We start from the raw sequence: 21,321 nt of genomic DNA, 5'->3' as shown, positions 1-21,321 counted from the left end.
CTGACGAATCATCTGTTTTGAAAATAATTGAGGTTTCATATTTAAATTATTGGGGGGGGGGGCTTTTTTTAGTATACTACAATCTTAGCCTCTCTGTTTGTACAGCTTATGTAAATTAATCCAATTTGATTTCCCATTCTGCAAAGGCCTTCGAGTGAACTGTGCAAACCTACTGTTCATTTTGGCAGCTTTTTACAAATTAATTAGATTTCTTTTTCACTCACTGGGAAGTCACATTGTGTTTCCAGAGTGACACCGAACCATTATGTAGCACTTCTTGTCAAAAAAATCTGTGTAGTTTTGTTAGCATTGTTTAAATATTGAGGAATAATTTCATTCCTCACAGAGTAGAGATGGTCTTTCTATTTGGCCATTACAGTGCTTTCAACATTTTGTAGCAATACTTAGTGAACATAAATTCCTCTAAATGTAGGGGAGGAAGAAAAAGAATAAGATAGTTAACTACTTTTCTAGAAGTCTTGTAGGTGTGCAGCTTATAATTAGTAGTGAGAGGAAAACAGTGTTGTGAGGAAACCATTCAAAATTTTGGAATGTTTCTTTTTTTTTTTAATTTTGAGCTTTGATCATATATGTATATACTGTATGGTTAGAATTGCTCGGACAATAGTGGAGGCAGTGATATAGAAGCAGATACATTCACAAACCAGAAAAGGTGTCGATCCAGAGAGGAGCTTACATCCAGGTCTGTGGTTTTCGACATTTTTCTCCTGTTTGCATGGTTAAATACCTTTCCCAATCACCTTTTCATAAGTTTTAAGAGACCAGCTGAGTTTTACACTGGGCTATTTCTTTTTTCCTTTCCCTGGAAAGGAGAACTACTGCAATGGCCCTCTAGATGACTGAATTAAAATATCTATTTGCACGGTATAAATTGTTTAAATAATACTTTTAGAATAATTTTTGAATGTGATTTGCCTTAGGTAAGCTCATGTATTGAATATTTAAAAGGAACATCAAGTGTGACATCTCATATATGTCATTAGTACATTTAAATAGATTTACAACATGCAAAGTATATTCTATTTCATGTGGAATTTGCAATATGGTATCTTTCTAAAATATTATACTGCTATTTAAAATCATGTCATCTGAAGAAGGAATATCCCATGTTCCACAGCCCTTCATACATTAGGATAAATACAGGATTTAAACAAAGAAAACCGTGGGGACATGAAGAAGCTTAGTAAAGGGAGGGAAAGGGCTAATGGATAGGGCAGACATTCATCTGTGATGGGAGAGCATGGAGAGGATGGGATTTTAAGTTTTACAGATAGGGCTTTGGGGCTCAAAATAGCCACACACATTCTGAAAAAATGGCCTATTATTGTCTTCTAATTAAATGGTGTTTTTTCACTTAACTTTGAATAATTTTCTGCCTTTTGTATCAGTTAATTTCATCTGTTCAGGTGCAAACATAAAATCCATTCAACTGATATAATCTTTAAAGAATCAAGTCTGACAAAGGAGGCACGTGGGAGACAGAATCAGAGTAGTCCGTGAGTTTAGCAGGAGGTGGCTCACCTATAGGCCTGAGAAGCAGGTATCACAGGAGCAAAACTTGTGTAACTTAGTGGTGACTAAGGAGATATTCTGTGCTTTGTTGCTTTGACTCATTAAATTAAAGCCATATTTAAAACCATAATGAACAATCACATTTATAGTTCTACAAAAATATCTTCTATCCCAATTTTCATAACTCTTCAATAGCTTTTTAAATTAATCTCTTTATTAATTGCATTTATAAAAATGTAATGGAAGCCAAAGTAAGCTTATATTACCTTGGCTTATTTGTGATCTGAGCTGTTGTGAGCTGTTTCCAAGTCAGTGTGAATAATCTGGTTAATTTAGGCCTACTGACAGCATGTTTGCTTTTTTATGCTTTTGCAGATCTCTTAGATGTAATCTGTGGACCACAGCTTGAAAACTGGTAGTTTACACTGCTACCAGTTCTGTTGCTGTGGGCTGCCTGTAAATGGTCTGTGGTGAAACTCTGCACAGATTGTGATTAGCACTGTGAATTTGATTTAATATTTTGCCAATTTTAACTTCTATAAGAAAGACAGTGATCTCACAAGGAGCATCTAGTCTGTGGTTGATACAATACAGAACTGTTTCCTGTTTCCCATGGCAGGTCTTTTCAGCATACTGTGGCCTGTTAAACTAGTTCATGCACTACCCAGCTACCTTGAGTGATTAACTGGTGTCTAATATTTCAACTGTTTCTATTATTGCAGGCATATTAGAAAGTGAAATCACATCATCTTGTGGAATCCATACTGATACACCCTTTCAGTTAATGATGGAAAAAAGGACAGTGGGTTTTCTTTAATGTGTGAAATGACACAGCTCTATCTTTTCTCTCCTTGGGAAGAGAAAAAGTGTTACTAGTATTTACCAGATGATGGAGTATGTAGATTCTATAAAATCATTAAGGTTGGAAAAGATGGAGTCCAACCTTCGACCTAACACCACCCTATCAACTAGACCATGGCACTAAATGCCATGTTCTGTTGTTTCTTGAACACCTCCAGGGATTGTGGCTCCACCACCTGCCTGAACAGCTATTCCAAGCTTAGCCACTCTTGCAGTGGAAAGATTCTCCCTGGTGTCCAGCCTGAGCCTTCCCTGGCACAGCTTTTGCCCATGTCCTCTTGTCAGTAGTTGCCTGGGAGAGGAGTTCAATTCCCATCTTGCTACAGCCCCCTCTCAGGTAGTTGTTGAGGGTGATAAAGTTCATGTCTGATGTGAGAAAATTTCATTGCAATTTTTCTAAGCCAGTAACCATATTTGGAAAATAAATAAATATATATATATATATAATTTCTCAGTCATTAAATTCTTTCTTGTAGGTAAAGAGAGGACAGTTCAGTCACTGAAAACATCAAGAGATGCATCACCTTCAGGGTCCACAACAGTACCTTCATCAAAGGTGAATTTTCTTTTTGAGTACTTCACACTGGTTTTAGATTGTTCATTGTTGGATTTTTTCCTCAGTTGGAAGGAGATACTGCATACACCTGTTTAAGTGCATATTCCTTATGATGTTATTTCCTATTCCTTACCATAGGAATAGGACTTGTTCTTAGAATTCTGGGTTGTGAGTATGATAGTATTACCACTCATTTGACACAGACACACCTGCCATATATTCAGTGGGAAAAAAACCCAGGCTTTGGTTGTGCTGTGTCATTCTAATTGCTTATCTCTTACACATCTCTTTTAGAGCTGCTGTGCCAGCTGATTGCCATTGTCCTTGAGGGGTGAGGCAAGTGATGTAAATAGGGAAAAATAAGATAAAAGCGATTATGCACAAGTTACACTGATTTGGATCATAAAATATACTTTATAATTAGTTCACTTATTTTGTTTTTAGACTCAGCATACTGCAGCTTAGTATCAAATCCTTACTTAATACACACCTTTGAGAACAAGTAGGCATTGCAAAATCTCTTGCTCTTGAGTTAATATGCAGTGTGAGCTTGAGCTCTGTAAGTGTCCTGCTTTCTTCTTCAATCAGGTCTGACCTATGCTGTATTGGTTTTTTGCCATCAGTTTGCAAGTATGTGCTGGCAGTGGATATCCACTTGATACAGGCTATGCAAAATGAAACTTTGTTTGATGGAAGTAATTTCCCAGGCAGCATAAATACTGATTGGGTATGCATCAGCTGCAGAAATGGAAATACTTCCATGGCTGTTCATTGACTTTTCTCTTCAGCCCCCAAATCTGCTTATAATGTGAGTGCCCTGTGTCAGTGGAGCTTTTTGGAATCAGCCTTTTGGCTGGAATTGCACTGAACAGTTAAGTTACCCAAGTGCTTCACTGACTCAGAAGTAGTGACAGAAGTAGTCTTGGCAAAACATGAACATCTCCAGAGGCAGAGTCTTACAATTTATCAAGGCTTGGGAAATTAGTTATATGCTATATATTAGTGATTAAAGGAGATAATTCTCAATGCTCTAAGTTATAATTTAGCTCTGAAATTCTTACAAAGGTATAGCAATACCTCTTTTCACTGTACTATCTATTTGCAAATCTGAAAAGGTTATTTTAATCTATAATTATTTTTTGCCTATTCATGCATGTGAATCAATACCTGTTGATGTTACCTGATCGTAGCCACCTATTTGACTATGGTATGAAATATTTTGTATTTTTCTTTGTTAGCTGTATGGATTGTAAGCCTTGGAGGCTGTATACAACCTAGAGCAGAAGGTGGATGTGTGAGACAGGAACAGCTGCTGAGTAAAGTGACAGCCTTTTGCTTTTCTATGTTCTTGATGAGATAAAAAATACAAAAAAAAGAGAGACTTCTGGTTTTTTGGGGGTGGCTGGGGCAGCACTTCAGGGGTTTTTTAATGAGATGTATTAGACTGGTTGTTTCTTGAAAGTTTGCAGCCTAAATAGCTGCTGCTATTCTCAACTGAGAAATATGTTCCTGTTCTGTCTCTTCAGCTGAAGTGTAACTGTGCAAGTACCATTACTTTATTCCATGAAATTCACTCAGGATTTAATACATATTTATAACATTCAACCTACAGAATTAAATTTAGTGAAACTAAATGAAACAGATTTTTTTCTGTATTCCAATAGATATTAGTTAATTTCTTTTATGACTTGTGGAAATATAGCAGGTTATGTGAGATTTTCTATTATTATGTTGCTCCTTTCTTCCAAGTGTCCTCTTCATACCCCTGCACCTTCAACTTTGTCACCTCTGACTTCACTGGCTGTAATTCAGTAATTTGCAGTTATAGAAAACAGGGATTCCTATTGGAACATTGTGTTGCACTTCTCTTCTGGATTCAAATAAAAGTGGTGTCTTTATGACACAGAATCCTGCAAGGGTTCTGTGATTTGTGTATTTATGCCATACTACAATACAGAGATATTTGATAATATTTTGTTTGACGTAAGAACAAAAGATGTGAAGACGAAGGAGTTTTGATACTGGCCATTTATATAACTTAGAATGAGCTAATGGTAAGAGGTGGAGTTTCTTTCATTTGGGATTTTGTTTGCTTTTTTTTTTGCCTACCTGTTTGCTAAGATGGAACAGGCATGGGGTAGAAATCGTTATGGCTTTTTTCAGGTAGTAGAACTTTTTGTATCTCTTTTTCAGATACCCATCTTAGTGTTGCAATTTTTAATGCTAGAGTGATACAGATTCTTTGTGTGCTTCTATACATATAGTTGATTTAAGCTAAATAGCCACATAGTGATAACAAGATTTATAAAGCTCGTTGTTCCTAGACTGATATTTGCCATTGTCTGTTTGCTGCTCTGATAGTAAAAGCCAAATAGTATTCTTGGAGAGAAATCAATTTTTAAACGTTATTAATGTGAGAATTTCCATTTGAAAAGATAGATTTAAAAGAACATAAAACCGTGACTGACTCTATTATAAATTATTAGCATTCCCACAAATAGAAAATAGTGGATTTTAATGGAACCAGGTCTGATCACTTAAACTTTGTGTAAAATATTTTTTCTCCTTAATTAACTCAGGTTTTATACCCTACCTAGTATTTAACAGTTTATTTAAAAATTTTTGCAACCTTTTATGCCTGAAAATCACATTGAATTACTAGTTCACTCCACTCTTGTATCTGACTTCTTTAAGCAATTTTTCTGTATAAATGAAATAATTTCAACTTTCTTGTTTCCTATTTTAAAATATTTTAGGGATTGGAATAACTTTTTATTTTTGAAGATTTTTGCCATGTGTAAGTGTATTTCATGTTAAAGCTTGACTATAATGTTTTTGTACAGGCCTTGGAGAAGAGCAACAGACTATCGGAAAAGGAACTTGCAGAAGCTGCAAGCAAGTGGGCAGCTGAAAAGGCAGCAGAGAAGGCCGAGGAAAGCAATTTACCTGAAATAACAGAGTATGATGTAAGATAGGATTATTAATCCACTTATTTCCAAGTGTTACAACAATAGGCTCTTGTTTTTCTGTACTCTTCATAAAGGCACATTTTGTAACTCAATCCTGAATTTTTCTGCCTATGCTATTAAATATTTGTTGAAAGGGAGTGAGAGGGAAAATAAAACCTTGCAATTTATTTCTTTTGAAAGAATACACAAAGCCACAGTACATTTTGTTAGTATAATTTGCCATGATGTTGAACTACAACTGACACAATACAGTTTCAGCTCTCCTAAGTGCTCTCCAAGGAGCTCTTGTAGTAGTGTAGGTCTGTATGTCTACTGAACTCCTTAAAATTAGGAGAGGACTTGGAGTCAAAACATGAGTGTACATGTAAGACATAAGACTTGAGAAGAGAAGCTCTGGTTTGTTGAGTTCCATTTCAAGCTGTGCCGGCTTACCACGTCACGTATTCTTTTTCAGGAAGCTGTCTCCCATTATATTTAAAATAAACCTTACCTTGTTACTGCTGTGGGTATATTTTTTATTTTCCCCAGAATCCTTATTTTGTTATTAATCAATGGTAATTATTTACCAGTTTATTTCGTTTTGTTTTCACCCCTTCTTGTCCTCCACTCCTGGCTATATTGAAGTGGGATTATAACCCTTCTCAGCCATTTGTTATGCTGCTCTTGGATGGGATGTCTTTTTTGGGTTCTGATATGTTAGTGAAAAATGTATTTTTCATTTAAAACAACGCAAATATTATGTTAATAATATTGTAAATACTCTGTTAAACTTATGTGATAATTTTTTTCTTTAACTTTCACTTTGTTTCAACTTTAGAGGCATTCTTAAGAAAAACAGTATCTGTTTCACAAAGTCATGTCTTAACCTTTCCAGTTAATGGGTTTGATTTTTTTTTATTTGTTTGTAAATCATTTTAGAGAAAATGGATGTGTCTTGGGAAGTATCTCATTTCCACTTGTAGAATATAAGGGCTAGATTAGAAAAATAAACTCAATCCATATTTATCTGAACTTTCAAGTTCTGCCCATTGATGTAATGGGTGAATGCATAAGCAGCTCCTCAGTAATGGTCAGGAAGATCTAGTTAGATACATAAACTGGAAAAAGCAATTAAAAAAAGAAAAAAAGGGGAGGAAGTGTTAGAATCAAGAAAAAGCAACAGCTGATCCAAAGATGAGTACCATATGAAGGAGAACAGATGCATGAACATTTCTGAGAGGTTCAGGAGAGAAATATCACTGTGGTTCTTGCTGAGGGGAAGGTAATGGAAGGGAGGAAAGAACAGAGTTGGCCACATGGAGAAGAGTTGTTTAAAGCATCCTCCACACCTCAGAGAGAACTGCAGTGGCAAAAAGATTAAACATATGGAATCAAAGTGAAGCAATTGCAGTTGGTTGTGGTACAGTCTGAAATAATTTATTGACTAAGAAAGTGGGCTGTAGAAATGCTAATGAAGGGGGTTGGGCATCTCATTCTGAGTGTTAGAGGAAAGGATTTCTTACCTTGATTAGTAGGCGGTCACAAATGAATTGCAAGAATTCTGGACTTTTTCCTGTTTATCTTACAAGAGCCTAATACTTGAACTTTGTGTTGCACTGAGCTTTTTAGTGGCCTTCATTCACTCTCAGGCATTTAGTTCTTTACTGGGATAGCAAGATTTGGTATTCAGTCTTAATGGTTTGTGTTGCTGCTAAGGTTTGAGCATGTGTTTACAGGACTACTTAAGCTTTTTACTTCCTTTTTCTGTCTAATGCTTTTCTCTTTCATGTTAGCTAAGTCTTAAGATTCTTTACCTCTATTTTTGGATAAAAGAAACTAGTTATCATCTTCAATTTTCAAATATATTTAAAAAAAAATAGAAATTTGTTCCATAATACCAGATTTAAATAATTCTGTAAAACAGAATCGCTATATTTTCTAAATAAACTCCTTGGAGGTGGCATGTTTTCTTTGGAGTAGGAATACTGTCTTAATTTCTGTTTTAGAGAGAGAAATCTTCAAATCACATATTTTCTTTTGCTATACTATAGTTATTGCAATAATAATAACCTGTGGCCCTGAATGCTTCAAGAGTTCTCCAAAATTTTAATTTTCTTGATACCTATGCTTTTGCTACTTTTATCCTTTCCCAGAAGACAGGTCACATTTTCCTTGTGGATTTTTCTTGCTTTCTGGTGTTATAAATACCACATACACAAATTTCTTCTCAGTGGATGGGCAGGTAGAGGATATCTGACATCATTGCCTCTACACAGTTAAGGCTGTGTCACAAGGGGTTTTATCATGTCATGTTTTCTACGTGTTTAAAATCTGTATTTCTGTGTCTGCTAAGACTGTAGCAATAACACTTCACTAATAGTCTTGATGAGCCAAACTCATATATCTGATGACTGTGTTTGGGCTTTTGGGGTTTTTTCATCATACTGTGATTTTTATTTTTCTCTAAAAACTGAATTTATTGTTTTTTTCTTAAGGCTGGATCTTCAGCTCCATTATACATTGAGCAAACAGAGGAAACAGAGGCAAATCTAACAGACAGCCCAGAATTATACGAGGACAGCCAGCTTCTAGGTCGTTCAAAAGCAATTGCAACTAAGACAAAGGAGATAGAACAGGTGAGTCTCCTTGGCATTTTGTCACTAATACACTAATGATTTGCTCTGCTAAAATTACCTTGATTTATTTTTTCCTCCTCCTTGGAGTCTAATATGAATATAATTTGATTTTTCAAGACAGTGTGGTATCATCACCAACAGTTTAATTCTGAAGAACCATGGCATTTATCTGCACATGGAAATTAATGGTAGTTTTCTGCAACTTACATGCAACAACTGCTGTTTTGCAAGCTGAGCTAAGACAATGACTGTCCCTTAATTCTCATGGCCTTTGTTCAGTTGCCTGTGAGGCCATTTCCTGGGCTGCAACACTGTTCCATTTTATTCACACTTGAAAAGCAGCTATCTACTCTGTTGTTTTTGGGGTTTGTTTTTTTTTTTTCCTTCTCTTAGTATTGGCTTTGCCTAATCATGTTCATGGTGGGCACAGCTTTCCATGTGTGTGGGGTCTGGCTGGGATGGAATTTTACCAGAATGTGCTCTAGCTTTGGGAGTCATGATGCAGCTGGTTTGTCCCTGTGTGTCTGATCACAGGGTCACAAAGGGCCTAAAAGAGCAGGACCAGATGCATAAACTTAGGACTTTTAAAAAATGACAAACTGAAAAAAAACCACAGGCTAGGAAAACATTTTTTAAAAATGGCTGTTGTGATTAATTAGCCTCATGCTGGTGAATGTGTGGTTAAATTTCCCTAGGCCCTAAGGACAAGGTTATAGTGAAAACGGATGAAAATTTGGTCATAAAACCCAAACATTGTTTTCCATATGATCTAATGCTACTGTGTGTGGTAGAGTTTGCACTTAATTCTAGGGAAATCTAGATTATGTTCTATAAAGTGAAACTTTTAGAAACTTAGTTCAGAAAAGCATGAGGAATAACTTAGGTTTGGACTTTGCACAACCAGTTTCTCCTGTTGATTTGAATATTGAAGCTGTCAGCTTCTGCAGAATTTAAATAAGATTCTAGAATGATGCTAGAAATATTTTACTGAATTGAACAAGATGCTTATTTTCTTATAAACAAGGACTGTGAATTTGTTAAGAATTAGACAAGATATTTACTTAATCATTAAAAATTAAGACTGGAAAATGATCCACATGTTTTTCACATAAATACTTAAAATTAACTTTGGATCTGCAGTTAAATTTTCTGGATTTTTATAAAATTGTTGGGATAGAGCTGATGATTTTCATAATCACGAATATCGTAATGAGTCATCATAATAAAATACTGTGATTCTGTAGAAATTTGTATACTATGTGTGGAATCAGTCTGTAGAAATTTGTATATTCCAGTATTCTGTTTACTTTGAGTTCTCAGGATCTAAATGTAAATTTAGCTTAACATTTAAATCTGTAAAGTGAACTGTAAGCTTGTACATTTATAAGAAGGCTTTTTCTTAATTTATTTCTGATTGTTTGTCTTGAAGACTCGCGTAATAGCAGAAAAAATATTTGGTTCAATGGACTTTTTTCAGTTAAATTTCATTCAAGTGTTTAATGTAGTATTTCTGGAATGCAATTTTGTGGGAATATTACTAAAATAAAATGCTGATTGCAAAGACTTATGCTGCAAGAATGGTGAAGCTGCAAGAATGGTAATCCTTCTGCAAAGCAAGATTTTCAAGATGTTGTTTTTCAGTATGCACTGGACAGCTAGTAAGATATTTAAAATAAGTAAGAAATGAAGTCAGACAGGGCATGTGCCACTGGGTATATGTTAAAGAATTGGTGAGGGTCCAGCTAATGTCTGAGGAAGTGAGGTCTGACCCATTGAACTACTTCCACTTCTGTCTCCTAAATTTTTCTTTCAGAGCACCAGATCTAATGATGTTTGCTTTTTGGTTCATATTTATCCTCAACCGGATTGCCAAGTATTTCTTGGCTGTTCCAGACTCCTGATAAAACCTTCTATGCTTTGCCCTCTCCATATCCATTTGCCTCCAAAGCTCTAACCTGGAAAAGGAACAAAATTTTTCAAATATGTACTTCATAGGATGGTTCTGTTTCCTCTGGGAAAACCCAGAGGCAGTAAAACTGTGCTGACAGAACATGCACGGTGTCGCAATGGGCAAATCCACTGCTGTGCAGCAGGGAAACAGGCAGTCTGATGCCCTGGGCAGGAGGGAGGTGGCAGCTTGTGATATAGTCTGTTTTTTCTCTTAGAAAAGCAATCAAAAATACCCCTTGAGCAATTGAATGAAATATTCATACAGGTGTTCTGTTTTAAATGAGTCCATGGCAATATCTTGTGTATCGCTCATATCACTCTTTTGTAAAGTTGCCGCTGCCTTTTCTCTCAGCTACAATAACACAATTGCCAGTTTCAGAATTTTAAATGAAGTGTGATTGTAAGTGATCACCCTGGCTCATCAAGAAAATAGTTGTATATTATTTATTTGATGGGGGACTTACTGCAAACAGTCATGTAAAATCATGTCATTTGATGAAAAATGAAGTTCTTTGTGCACTGATGATGACAGGGCAAAATGTGTCAAACCAAGGGCTGGTTGCTGTTTGCTATATAGTGACTATCTTCTAGGAGTCTGCAATTGCTTTGCAAATATTAACTGAAGCTGACACAAAGAGAGGAAACCAGAAGTTCTGCTCATGGATAAAGGCTTGGAAAAATCCAGACACTGTTTAAACAGCCAAGAATGATCTGTGTCACTCCCAAACTAGGAAAACTTGGAAGAATATATTTCATTTGAAGTGTGCCAATATTACTTGGAAAGGAGGGATATGATTTCAGATGCACAGATGCTTGAAAGCATTTTGGAGTTGGGACTGCAGATCCTGGGCATTTTTTGTCTCATCTTTGAAACAGCATGCCTAATGACATTCATATGGAAACTCCTAGGTTGCATAGGACTTACCCCAGCCCATCTCCTCAAAACAGGGCCTTACATCAGGGCATTCAGGGCTCTGTCCAAGTGAGCCCTGCAGATTTGCAATGAAGGAGGCTCCACTGTTTCCCTGGGCAGCCTCTTCCAGTGTCTTGAGCTCTTTGTCTTGAGCTCAGCTGCCATCACATTCCAGAACATGGTTTCCTCCCACCGAGGACACAGTTTCTGCTCACTACTTCTCCTGACAGCTTTCTGTCTGCGTTCTTGAACTGCAGAATCCCAGCTCCTTGGTGTGGTCCCCTGCTTTTGGGACCTGCTCTGCTGGGAGTGGGCTCTGCTGCTCTCAGGGTAGGGTTGATTTCCCAGAACCTGACACTTCAGGACTGGGAGAATAGGATTTTTTCTGGCACTTCTGCATGGCAGGTACTTGGGAAATGGTTCCCTTCAATCCAGGTGCAGACTGGATTGAAGGGACTGAATTTTTTCTTCTGCATGCAGCGGAAATTGCGCAGCATTAATGTATATCTCATATTTTAATATAGCCCATGATGTGTTTTTTAATGTTTTGTCCTTAATTAAAAGCTTTGGAGAATTTTGGTTGGTTTTTTTTTTTTAATTTATTTTTAAATAGAATACTGAGATAATGAGCCTTCTGGGTTGGGTTTTTTTTTTTGATTGTTTGGTTGGGTTTTTTTTTTGAAGTTAGGTGTTTCCTTAGCTCTTTGAACATGCTTTCCCTCTTTTCTTCGCTTTTACAATTTTGAAATTAGGTGTTAAATGTTGTCTGAGCATTTGCCTGAGCGTGGTGAGCTAGAACCCCATGAAACAGATGTTTAAAAGATTGGTCTGGTTACTTGCAAACAGCATTGTAGTGAATTTTGCATCTGCATGTCAGGATCAGTGAACGTCTATAGTTTGCTAATGTAACCATTTCATGCACTTCTAAAATATCTTTGCATTTAATGGCATGCATTACGCATTAAGGTAATATTTTGGAGTTGTTTAGTTTCTGGTTTTATATAGTTAAGGATCAGCTTGTGCTTTTAGCATGTAATGTGCTGAAGTGTGGTGGTTTTTTTCGGAAGTGATGACAAATGTGTCCCTGGTGTTAAATTCATAATTGGAGCTATTCAGCATCAGTGTTGCACAAAAGGCTATCTCTTTGTTCTTCCTTCATGAGCATAGGTAACAGCAATTCTTGAAATGTCTTATCTTGTCTAGACATCAAGTCTGTAATGCTGTGTTAATTAGTCCGTTATTATGTGTCCACTTTTCTTACATGTTGCATATTCAAGTCGAGTGACATGTATTACATGTATTACCTTTGAAAATCTATTCTTTTCTGAAGACAAATTTTACCAAATGACAATTTTACCAAGTACCCTCCTTGATTCTGTCAAAAAAATCAAACGTCTGAGTTTCTCAGTTTGGTTAGTACCACAGATTCCTGGCATCTAAGGAATTAATTAAGTACAGGAATTAATACATTCATGAATGCTTTTCTATTCTTAATGGGATCACTGGTTGACTTTATGCTTTCAGTTCATCAAGGTTTTTAAGTGTTTAGCAGAACAATATTTTTTAATGTTTAAACATTTAGTTTAATTGCTTCTTTAGCTGACATTCTAAATTAATATTGCTTGTTAAGAGTCCTCAGTAGTATTAATGAGCTGTTGCCCTAATGGGACTGCCTCGTTGCTGGAAGATGCTGAAAATCAGAGATCTTTCTAAAGCTTGTGTTTGAAACTTCTAGCTATGGTGCATAGAAAGAAAGACAAACGGGGGTGTCAACTAGGTCCAAGCTGTCCAAATTCTGTTTCCAGATCTGCTGTCTAAGTCCTTTTCTTTTTAAGGTAAATTACTGACATCTCTGATCTAGAGTTACAATTAAGTAAGAAAAGCAGGTTTTAGCAGTTACAGAGTGTGTGTGGAGTTTGAGAAGAGCTGTTCTGTTGTTCCCCTTCTTTGTCATAGCTCTTGTTCTGGTAATATCTATAAAGCAATAGCTGAGTTGTCTTTGTGTGTACTTGCTATGGGCCTCTATTCTCTGGAGATGCTGCTCTGAGAGAAGACTGACCTCTCACAAAGTGATATTTTACACTGAAAGGACTTTGTTAAAATTTTTGGTTTTAATATCAGCAAAACATGACTAAAATTATACAGGCATTTCTGTCATAACAAAATAACTACAGTTTGTGTAGTGTATGGGAGTTTACTGTATGCCTTCCTCACTGCCCCCAACCCCTCCTGTGTCCTTTGCTAGTTTTGTTTTGCTTCAGGCAAAACTATTTTACTGTTCTTTAACAGTATGAATATGAAAGAGGTTGTAAATATGAAGTAGCTTCTGCATCTTGGCTAGGGATAGGCTCATGGTAAATGCAATGGAAAAGTTTTGTAAAGCTTGGCTGTGATAAATTAAGTGTCTTAAGTTCTAGCAGTTTTAGTAAAATAAGTAAATTAATAAATTGGAGTAATGGGAATCCAGGAAGGGATGAAGGAGGATGTCAGAGCTGGCCTTGGAGGTATCTTTTCTTTTGTGAAGCTCACTTCAGCTGAGCCAGGCAAACTGGTTACTGTTTCCTTTGATTAGCTTGTTGATCTGCTTGTGCTGTTGCTCATTTCAGGCAAAATTATCTAGATTAGAAAAAATCCCCTAATTAAAATATAAGCTAAGAAGTATTTGAGTTAAGTGAAGCTGAAGGAACTGGAACAGTAGCTGAAAACACATTAAAGGATTATTTCTGGTTGTGGATGAGGTCAGACATGCTTTGTTTCTGACTGGAGCAGGCCAGAGGAGGGTAAAGATGGGGGAGCTGTAGATGATCACTCCTTCCCAGCTCTGCTGTTGTCCTTCAAACCTCTGTACTTAACACACAGTGACAAGGCCTTAGCGATGGACTCATCATCATCAGTCTAATTTGGTTGGTAGTGCAGTACTACATAGCATGCCTCCTCTGAGCTTATGTTTATTTTACTTTAATGTAACTTGTAATTAAGTGTGTTAATTTATTTTTTCCTAATCAGAAAAACATGTGTGTCAGGTTTTGTTATTTTGCCTTAAGCATCTCAGAAGAAATGATGATAACTCTTTTACTTAATTATATCATCTGCCTCTGTGGTTTATTAGTTTTCTTGTATCAGTATCCCTCTCCTTATATATAAAAGTGATTTATTTCTTTCTACATATTCTTAGACACCTTTTATTTCAAATTAATTCTGACCTGCTAATTTTTCTATCTTTCAGTGTTTATTCTAGACTTCCTTTTTACCATTACATAATGAAGTCAGTCACATTGTAATGCTTATTTGATCTCTATATTTCATGCTTGCCTGAGGGTTTTTTTTTGTTTGTTTTCTGTTTTATCATTGGGGTTTTTTTGTGCTGGGTCTTTCAATTTTGCAAATATGACCTATTTGTTACTAATTTGTGTTTTCATGTTTTTTAAACTACAAGAAGGAGAATATAAAAGGTTTTGGTCAGTTTCTTCATTGTATCTTTTATTCTCCTTATGAATACATTTATTTAAAGGAGGATACTTGTAAAAGGACATAAAAGCTTTAGCTACTTTTCTTTTCTTGTGTTTGGGCCACCATGCTTTAGAAGCTGTAATCTTGCACTTTCCATTTGTTCAGCTGTGTTCTGTTCCCTTTCTGTGGACATTAATGGGTTATTTGGTGTGCACTGCCGTGTTCATAATTACAAACTGCTGCATATGCAAAAGCAGTGCAGCTCATTTTGCTCAGCACCTGAAGGTATAGTTTAATAAGGAATTATATTACCACATTGCAGATTTTTGCCAGCAGCTTTTTTCATTGCAAAGCTGATAAAAAGTGAGTGCTATTTAATAGGCAGCGCTCATAGGGAAATACTTTTAAGAGAATTTAATACCAGAAATGTATGCATTTATCCAATAACAGTGCAGTATTTCTTAGAGGGGATTGAATTAAATGTAACTCACCTTTAGCTTTCACCACCATTTATTGAAGATCTTGTTTGCCTTATGTTTTTTCATGTAAGCAGTTTTAGGCCTGTGCTGATCACATCATTTTGAAGTTGCCAAGTGCTGGCTATTCAACCCATTGACAAATGCAGAGTTTTTGGTGTAGAGGCACTTCCTTACCTGATCAAGCAGCCTGCAGACTGCAAGATCTCAGAGGATTGTTTGCTTACAGACATTCTTTAAGGGCATTGTTTACAGGTGTTACAATTTGGTGGCGGATCTCTGGAAGACTTAAATGGGAGAGGGCCAGTAATTAGGTACTTGATTAAATTGCTGGACTTTGTTGAAACCAAAAGAAATGTGGGAAAAAGTTGTTCAAATCTGAAAGACAAGATCAACTTCTTGGTCAGATAAAGTGAAAATCTGAGGAGTTATTCATTAAATAGCATTTTTTCAATCAAAAGTTGGTAGTGATTGAGTTGAAATTTCTGGTTCTGTTGTGAGAAACCCGAAGAGCAAAAACAGGATGAAAGACTTGGAAACCGTAATAGTGAGTGGGCTGGAAAGAAGAAAGATTAGTTTCAAGAGATGATGAGTGTCAACAGGATTGGAAAAGGTGTTAGAAAGAGAAGAAACTCACTAAAAATGTGTGGGCCTTGATATACAATTAGGAATTAATTTTGAGAAATTGCCTACTGAAAGAACTGTCAAAAGTTGAGATGCTTGGAAGGATAAGCAGAATTGACACTGGCAAATCTCCTGGGAATGATGAAGGATAAAAACCAGAAATGAATCGTCTGAGCCTTGATAAAGGCAATAGTTCCTGTGGGAGTGAGGGTTATTGTTTTTGTGGGTTGGATCTTTTTGTTTGTTTGTTTGGGTTTGTTTCTTGGGGGTTTTGGGGTTTTGTTTGATGGTGGGCTTTTGTTGTTGGTTTTAATACCTTGGATTTAATTCAGAGGATAGATCCTTCTCTCTAGATTGGTTCCCAGCTTATTCTTGCTTTAACAGACGGGCATTTGTGCATTTAAGAAGTAGGTTAACAGTGGTGTTTTTTTATTTTTGAACTGTTTTAAGGATTAAAGATAATTTTATCTCAGAGTAGGCTTAATGCACTGAGAATTAATTTTTTATTCTACAACCTACTGTCTTTTCAGCATTGTAACTAGGGAAACCTGCTGCTTCCTGGATTGAAGAGAATCGGTCCTGTATACCTAGTAATTAGATCCAGAAATTTAAACTCCCCCAGAAATAGCCCAAGCTCAAAGAATTACTGTCTAGCATCTCTGCCCCCAAGCACTGATTGTGTATTAGCTCTATCAGTATTCCTGATACAGTCTGAGCACTGATCTTCTGAAAGACTTAGGATACAGGAGTCCAAGTGGTGCTTAAAACAAGATAGATATAGGGCACACAGAGCACGGTGTCGTGAAGAAAAGTTTCATAAAACCATATCTGATGATGGGATAGTGGTAACTGAACAAACATGTAAAAACCCATGGAAAGTGGCAAATGAATGGTAGTGGCAGGAGGGTTGGGTGTCAGGAAGGACTTGATGTTTGACATGGAAGCTGGTTTCCGTTTCTCCTGCACTGACAAATACTTTCAGGCCTCAGGAGGTTGAAGTAGACAGCAACAGAAGAGTGTCACACACAAAACCTGTAGGTAGGGAAAATCTGCTGAAGTGTCAATCTACAGTTTTGTGGGGTTTTGTGTGTCTTTTACAGACTGTTCTTTATACAAGAGAAGCTTGATTTGTAGATGATAGCTTTCCTGGTGCTTGTAGTTTAATCCTTTAGCCCATTTGTAATTTGATTTATATACAACACCGACTCATGTATAAATATAGGATCATCTGTGACCAAAGACACTTTACTGACAAGTTGTGTTTGTCACCTGGTTCTTAAATTTATGTGCTGTACCTCAGTGTCTCACCTAGCCTGATGTCCTGTCTCTTTTGGCAGTTGTTCCACTGAGTAGGTTAAACTCAATATGTTTTAAAGATGGGTGAATTATGCCTATTCATTTTCTCTGACCTTTAAAATACAGGATAATATTATAGTTTTAAAAGGCATCAGAATTGGGAACTTTTCTATAATTAAATTTCCTAAATTATGTGGGGAAAAAATCTGTAGTTGCTTAAGTTGCTTATGCATGTGCTGCTTCTTTAAGTTATGATTATGAAAACATTAGATTTTTATCTTGGGGTATAAATGACTAATGTACATCACCATTTATTGCTGACCCACAAAAGATCACTTTCCTGTTTTGTTTGACTCTTATTTGCATTGGTGTGGTGCCTTGAGTCTTCAGTGGTTGTCTGGACATAGACTTGTATGGGTATCACAATGTCATGCTTCACAAAATATGGCCAAAAGCAAGGGCCAGGATTCCCCACAGGACAGGTTTATGGTATGCCTGTTTTACCTTTCTACTTTGACTTGGAAAGGCTAACAGAGTCAGGCTCACTTGAAAAAAACACAGAAAGTGAATACTGACAAAATTGAGTGGGTCATGTGTTGTTCCTGGTCCTTTACTGTCTCATGCTTCTTGACAAGTAGCATTCGTACATTAATTTTCTGCACTATTGTACTTCAAGTACCACTCTGAATGACACTAATAACCTGTAATACATGGGTTTGATATGTTTCTTCAAGGTTTAATTTGTTTGTTAGCAATCTTTCCCCTTCTCTTTACTCCAGATAGCTTAAATACTTGATCCCATTACAGCATAAAATGTTCTACTTACCTGTGCACTGTGTGCTTACTTGACCACAGCTACACACCTCACAAGCAGTTTACCACCTTTGTATAGTAAATAAAAGTTATGTATTAACTTTTTTGGTCACATGCTACCTAAATTTAATTTTAAAAAAACTACTTAAGCATTTTTAAACATAAAATCATAAATAGATTAGGATATGCTGACACCAGCTTTTCAGTGATCATCTACAGCTGGAAATTTGCCCATTTTATTATGTTTCTTCTTCACTTGGCTTCCTGGAGAAACTATCTTATGCAATCTCAGTATCTGTGCTGTGTATCTTTCGACTCTATTGTCTGATTTCAACTAAATTCAATTTAGGCATAAACCAAGATGATTAGCTGTTACAAGCATTATGAAAATAGGCTGTAACAGAAACTGTATGAGTTCCAGTGGAGGATATATTATGATTGCATCCCATTATACATCAAGAAGCCCCTTAACCAAGTGCTGCAGTCAAAACCAACCTGTAGCACTGCAGACTTCAGCTGCATGTTACAAAAAGTTTGGGGGCAACCATAGTTTGAGGAATTTAATCTCTGTTTTGTACTGTTCCCTGTATATTTTATACTGCTATCACAGTAGTCTTTGTGGGGCTTGACCATGAATCAGATCAAGAAAAAGAAAGAATTTGTGGACACTTAGTTAACTAGTTCTCTTAAGCACAGTGTGCTTCCTTAAACGTGCCTGCTGCTACGAGAGAGTAGCCACCCTGTGCTGTGTGCTCAGCCACAGCTGTCTCTGAACATTCAGTATCCTGAAAGTACTGCTTTAGACACAGTAATTTAATCATCAGGCAGAGATCTATAGAAAGCTGTAGTCTTTGATGGTATTTGCACAGTAACTGTTTATTCTTATCATAGGGAAGATAAAACTTGAAGATGTTTTTGTTCCGTTTTTAAAGCTGCCATGACCAGAACTGTCATCTTCCTTTAAGACGCATCACCATCTTCTAACATTGACAGGATTGGTTCTACATATTTTTGAGAATTAACTCACTTGGAAGCACTAGTGCATCATTAAACATCGTCTGAACAGCCCCTTTCACCTGGCTCTTGGAGCCAGACTTTGATTTATCGTGAAGCAAGCTGGCCCTAAGTTCTTGGGACTATTTCTAGCTGAGGAATGAGGTGACCTCAGAATTGGAGGGTGGAGGATATCTGGAAGAGATGAAAGGATTTATGGTGACAGGAGAGGTAGGGTTAGTAACTGAGTGTGGGAAGCAATGAACAAGGGTGGGACTGGACTCGCAGTTGAAAAAAAGAGATATTTTTGCCAAGATCAGGAACTGCAGCCAAGAGGGTGGGGGTAGGAATGAGATGGGGAACATGGGTGGAGATGGGAATTAATTCCACAGGAGCGCTAAAGCCCATGGGCAAATGCAGTGGAGTTTCTCCCTGGCTGGAGGGTGGAGACGCTACATCATGCAAGAGAAGCCGCTGCTATTTCTGGTGCCAGAGACAAGTGGGGAGCAGTCAGGTGCTCCCAGCTTGGTGTCTTCCTCTCTGCATGCCCTCCAGGCGTCTGCAGGAAGCTGCAATTGTAAGGCAGGAAATGCAGCGTTCCTGCATCAAGTACCTGGAATTGCTTACTAAAAAATTTGGTAAACATGCCATTCACTGCTGTTGTTCTGTTTGGTTCAGTTTACTGTATTTGTCATCAGCTAGGACGTAAATGTAATGTAACTTAATGTAAAAATTAGTTCTTTATTAAATTATTAATCTGCTTACCCAACTGTAGGTCTAGCCATAACTCAAAAATGCTCTGACAAATTTTTTAAAATATTTTTATAGTTTTTGTCAAATTTACTCTTAGGCATCACTGCAGCTCACTGTACAGTTTTCCTTTTTCTTATGTTGATATGGAAGGCGATTTCTTGCAATTATGTTTTTGCTAAAATCAGAAACAGAGATAAGCAAGTAATTATCTGGTGTCTCATGACCCAGATAAGTTACTAAAAAACCCTGTACTTCAGGAGTGTTCCTTTTTACTTTAAGCAGCTACCCAGAAAAGCACATATCATTATATTGAGCTGGTTCTGAAGCTTTTTAATGTGTGTAGGTGTTACTCGTGTCACAGTAAGCAGCCAGAGCAGTGATCCCAAAGAGAAGTCTCTCATCTACTGTAAAGGTTGTTCTAAGTATTCCTAACAAAACATATGTGCATATTGCTGAGGAGTTATATTGAGATATGCAGAGGTCTGTTGGGGATAGAGTGCTGAGCTTGGTTTTGTCTCTTGTGGATCAACTAAGATTTTAAAAGAGGCAAGGACATTTAGCATGTTAGCTGAGTATGAGTAGTCAGTGTCTGGTGTCAGGTGAGGTTTTATGCATGTAAGGATAGAAACTTCCATTGGTGTGTTTGCAATTAATTTCACTATGTATCAATTAGCAGGTATGTGTAATTAGTAAGCAAGTGGTTTTTACTGTATTCCTTAAAGCTGCTCTATTCCATATTACATTAAAGCTCTGAAAGAACATGTGTGCATATGTACATAATAGATACAGTGGGCAGTGTTTCCTTTCTTTGGATAATGTTTCCATGCAGTTATAGAACATACCTTTTGTTTATGTTTTCCTGTTTGGTAGAAATGCAGGAAATGTAAATGCATTGCTGTCATGAGGTGATACAAAGATGTTCACATAATTCAATTGACTTCAAATAGTTTTCAATGATTTCTTGATTTTTTAGGGTAGTAGGGTTATATTAGAGCTTGACTAAATACTTGCTAAGGGGATAGAGAGGACTCAGATAAAATTGTGGGATGAGTGAAGGTAGTCAGAGATAGCAGTGCTTCTTTTCTTAGGTATTTATTGGCCAACTGCAGGGTCTTCAGAGCAGCAAAAGTGATTTGCCTTTGTCCACAGTGCAGTTTGCTGAGCATTGATGAACTAAGGTGAACAAAGAAAAGAGGTAAATGGGTGAAAAAGATTAATACTAGGTTAAAATAATATAAAGAGAGTAAATTGATTATGTTAAAACCAAGCAATAGTTCTGAAATCAGGTTTAGGTGCTTCTCAGCCAACAAATGCAAAGTGTTCGTTGTGGTTTTTTTTGGTCAGAAGTGTAAGCTGTTGACTTACCCTAGAGAAGGCAACTTTTTTTCCCCCTTGAACAGTTGCCGTTATTATTTTACAAAGTCCATGGCACTCTTAAATACATTAATAAATTAAATAATTATTTGTGTACACTTATCCTTGAAATAGCAAAATTCCATACCAGCTGATTTAAAAATAG

At 36.7% G+C, this 21,321-nt stretch overlaps 1 protein-coding gene across 2 annotated transcripts in view; it reads left to right on the top strand.

Annotated features, from left to right (window-relative positions):
• PPHLN1 (periphilin 1) overlaps positions 1-21,321 on the top strand; it is a 63,841-nt gene that overhangs the window by 26,420 nt on the left and 16,100 nt on the right. For both annotated transcript variants that reach the window (XM_074539840.1, XM_074539839.1), the window contains exons 7-9: positions 2,871-2,950; positions 5,794-5,916; positions 8,394-8,534. In XM_074539840.1, the coding sequence (XP_074395941.1) occupies positions 2,871-2,950; positions 5,794-5,916; positions 8,394-8,534 (344 nt within the window). The remainder of the gene's footprint in view (positions 1-2,870; positions 2,951-5,793; positions 5,917-8,393; positions 8,535-21,321) is intronic.

Source organism: Zonotrichia albicollis, chromosome 4 (genome assembly GCF_047830755.1).
Source record: "Zonotrichia albicollis isolate bZonAlb1 chromosome 4, bZonAlb1.hap1, whole genome shotgun sequence".
Taxonomy (NCBI): domain Eukaryota; kingdom Metazoa; phylum Chordata; class Aves; order Passeriformes; family Passerellidae; genus Zonotrichia; species Zonotrichia albicollis.
This window is presented reverse-complemented; position numbering and strand designations above follow the sequence as displayed.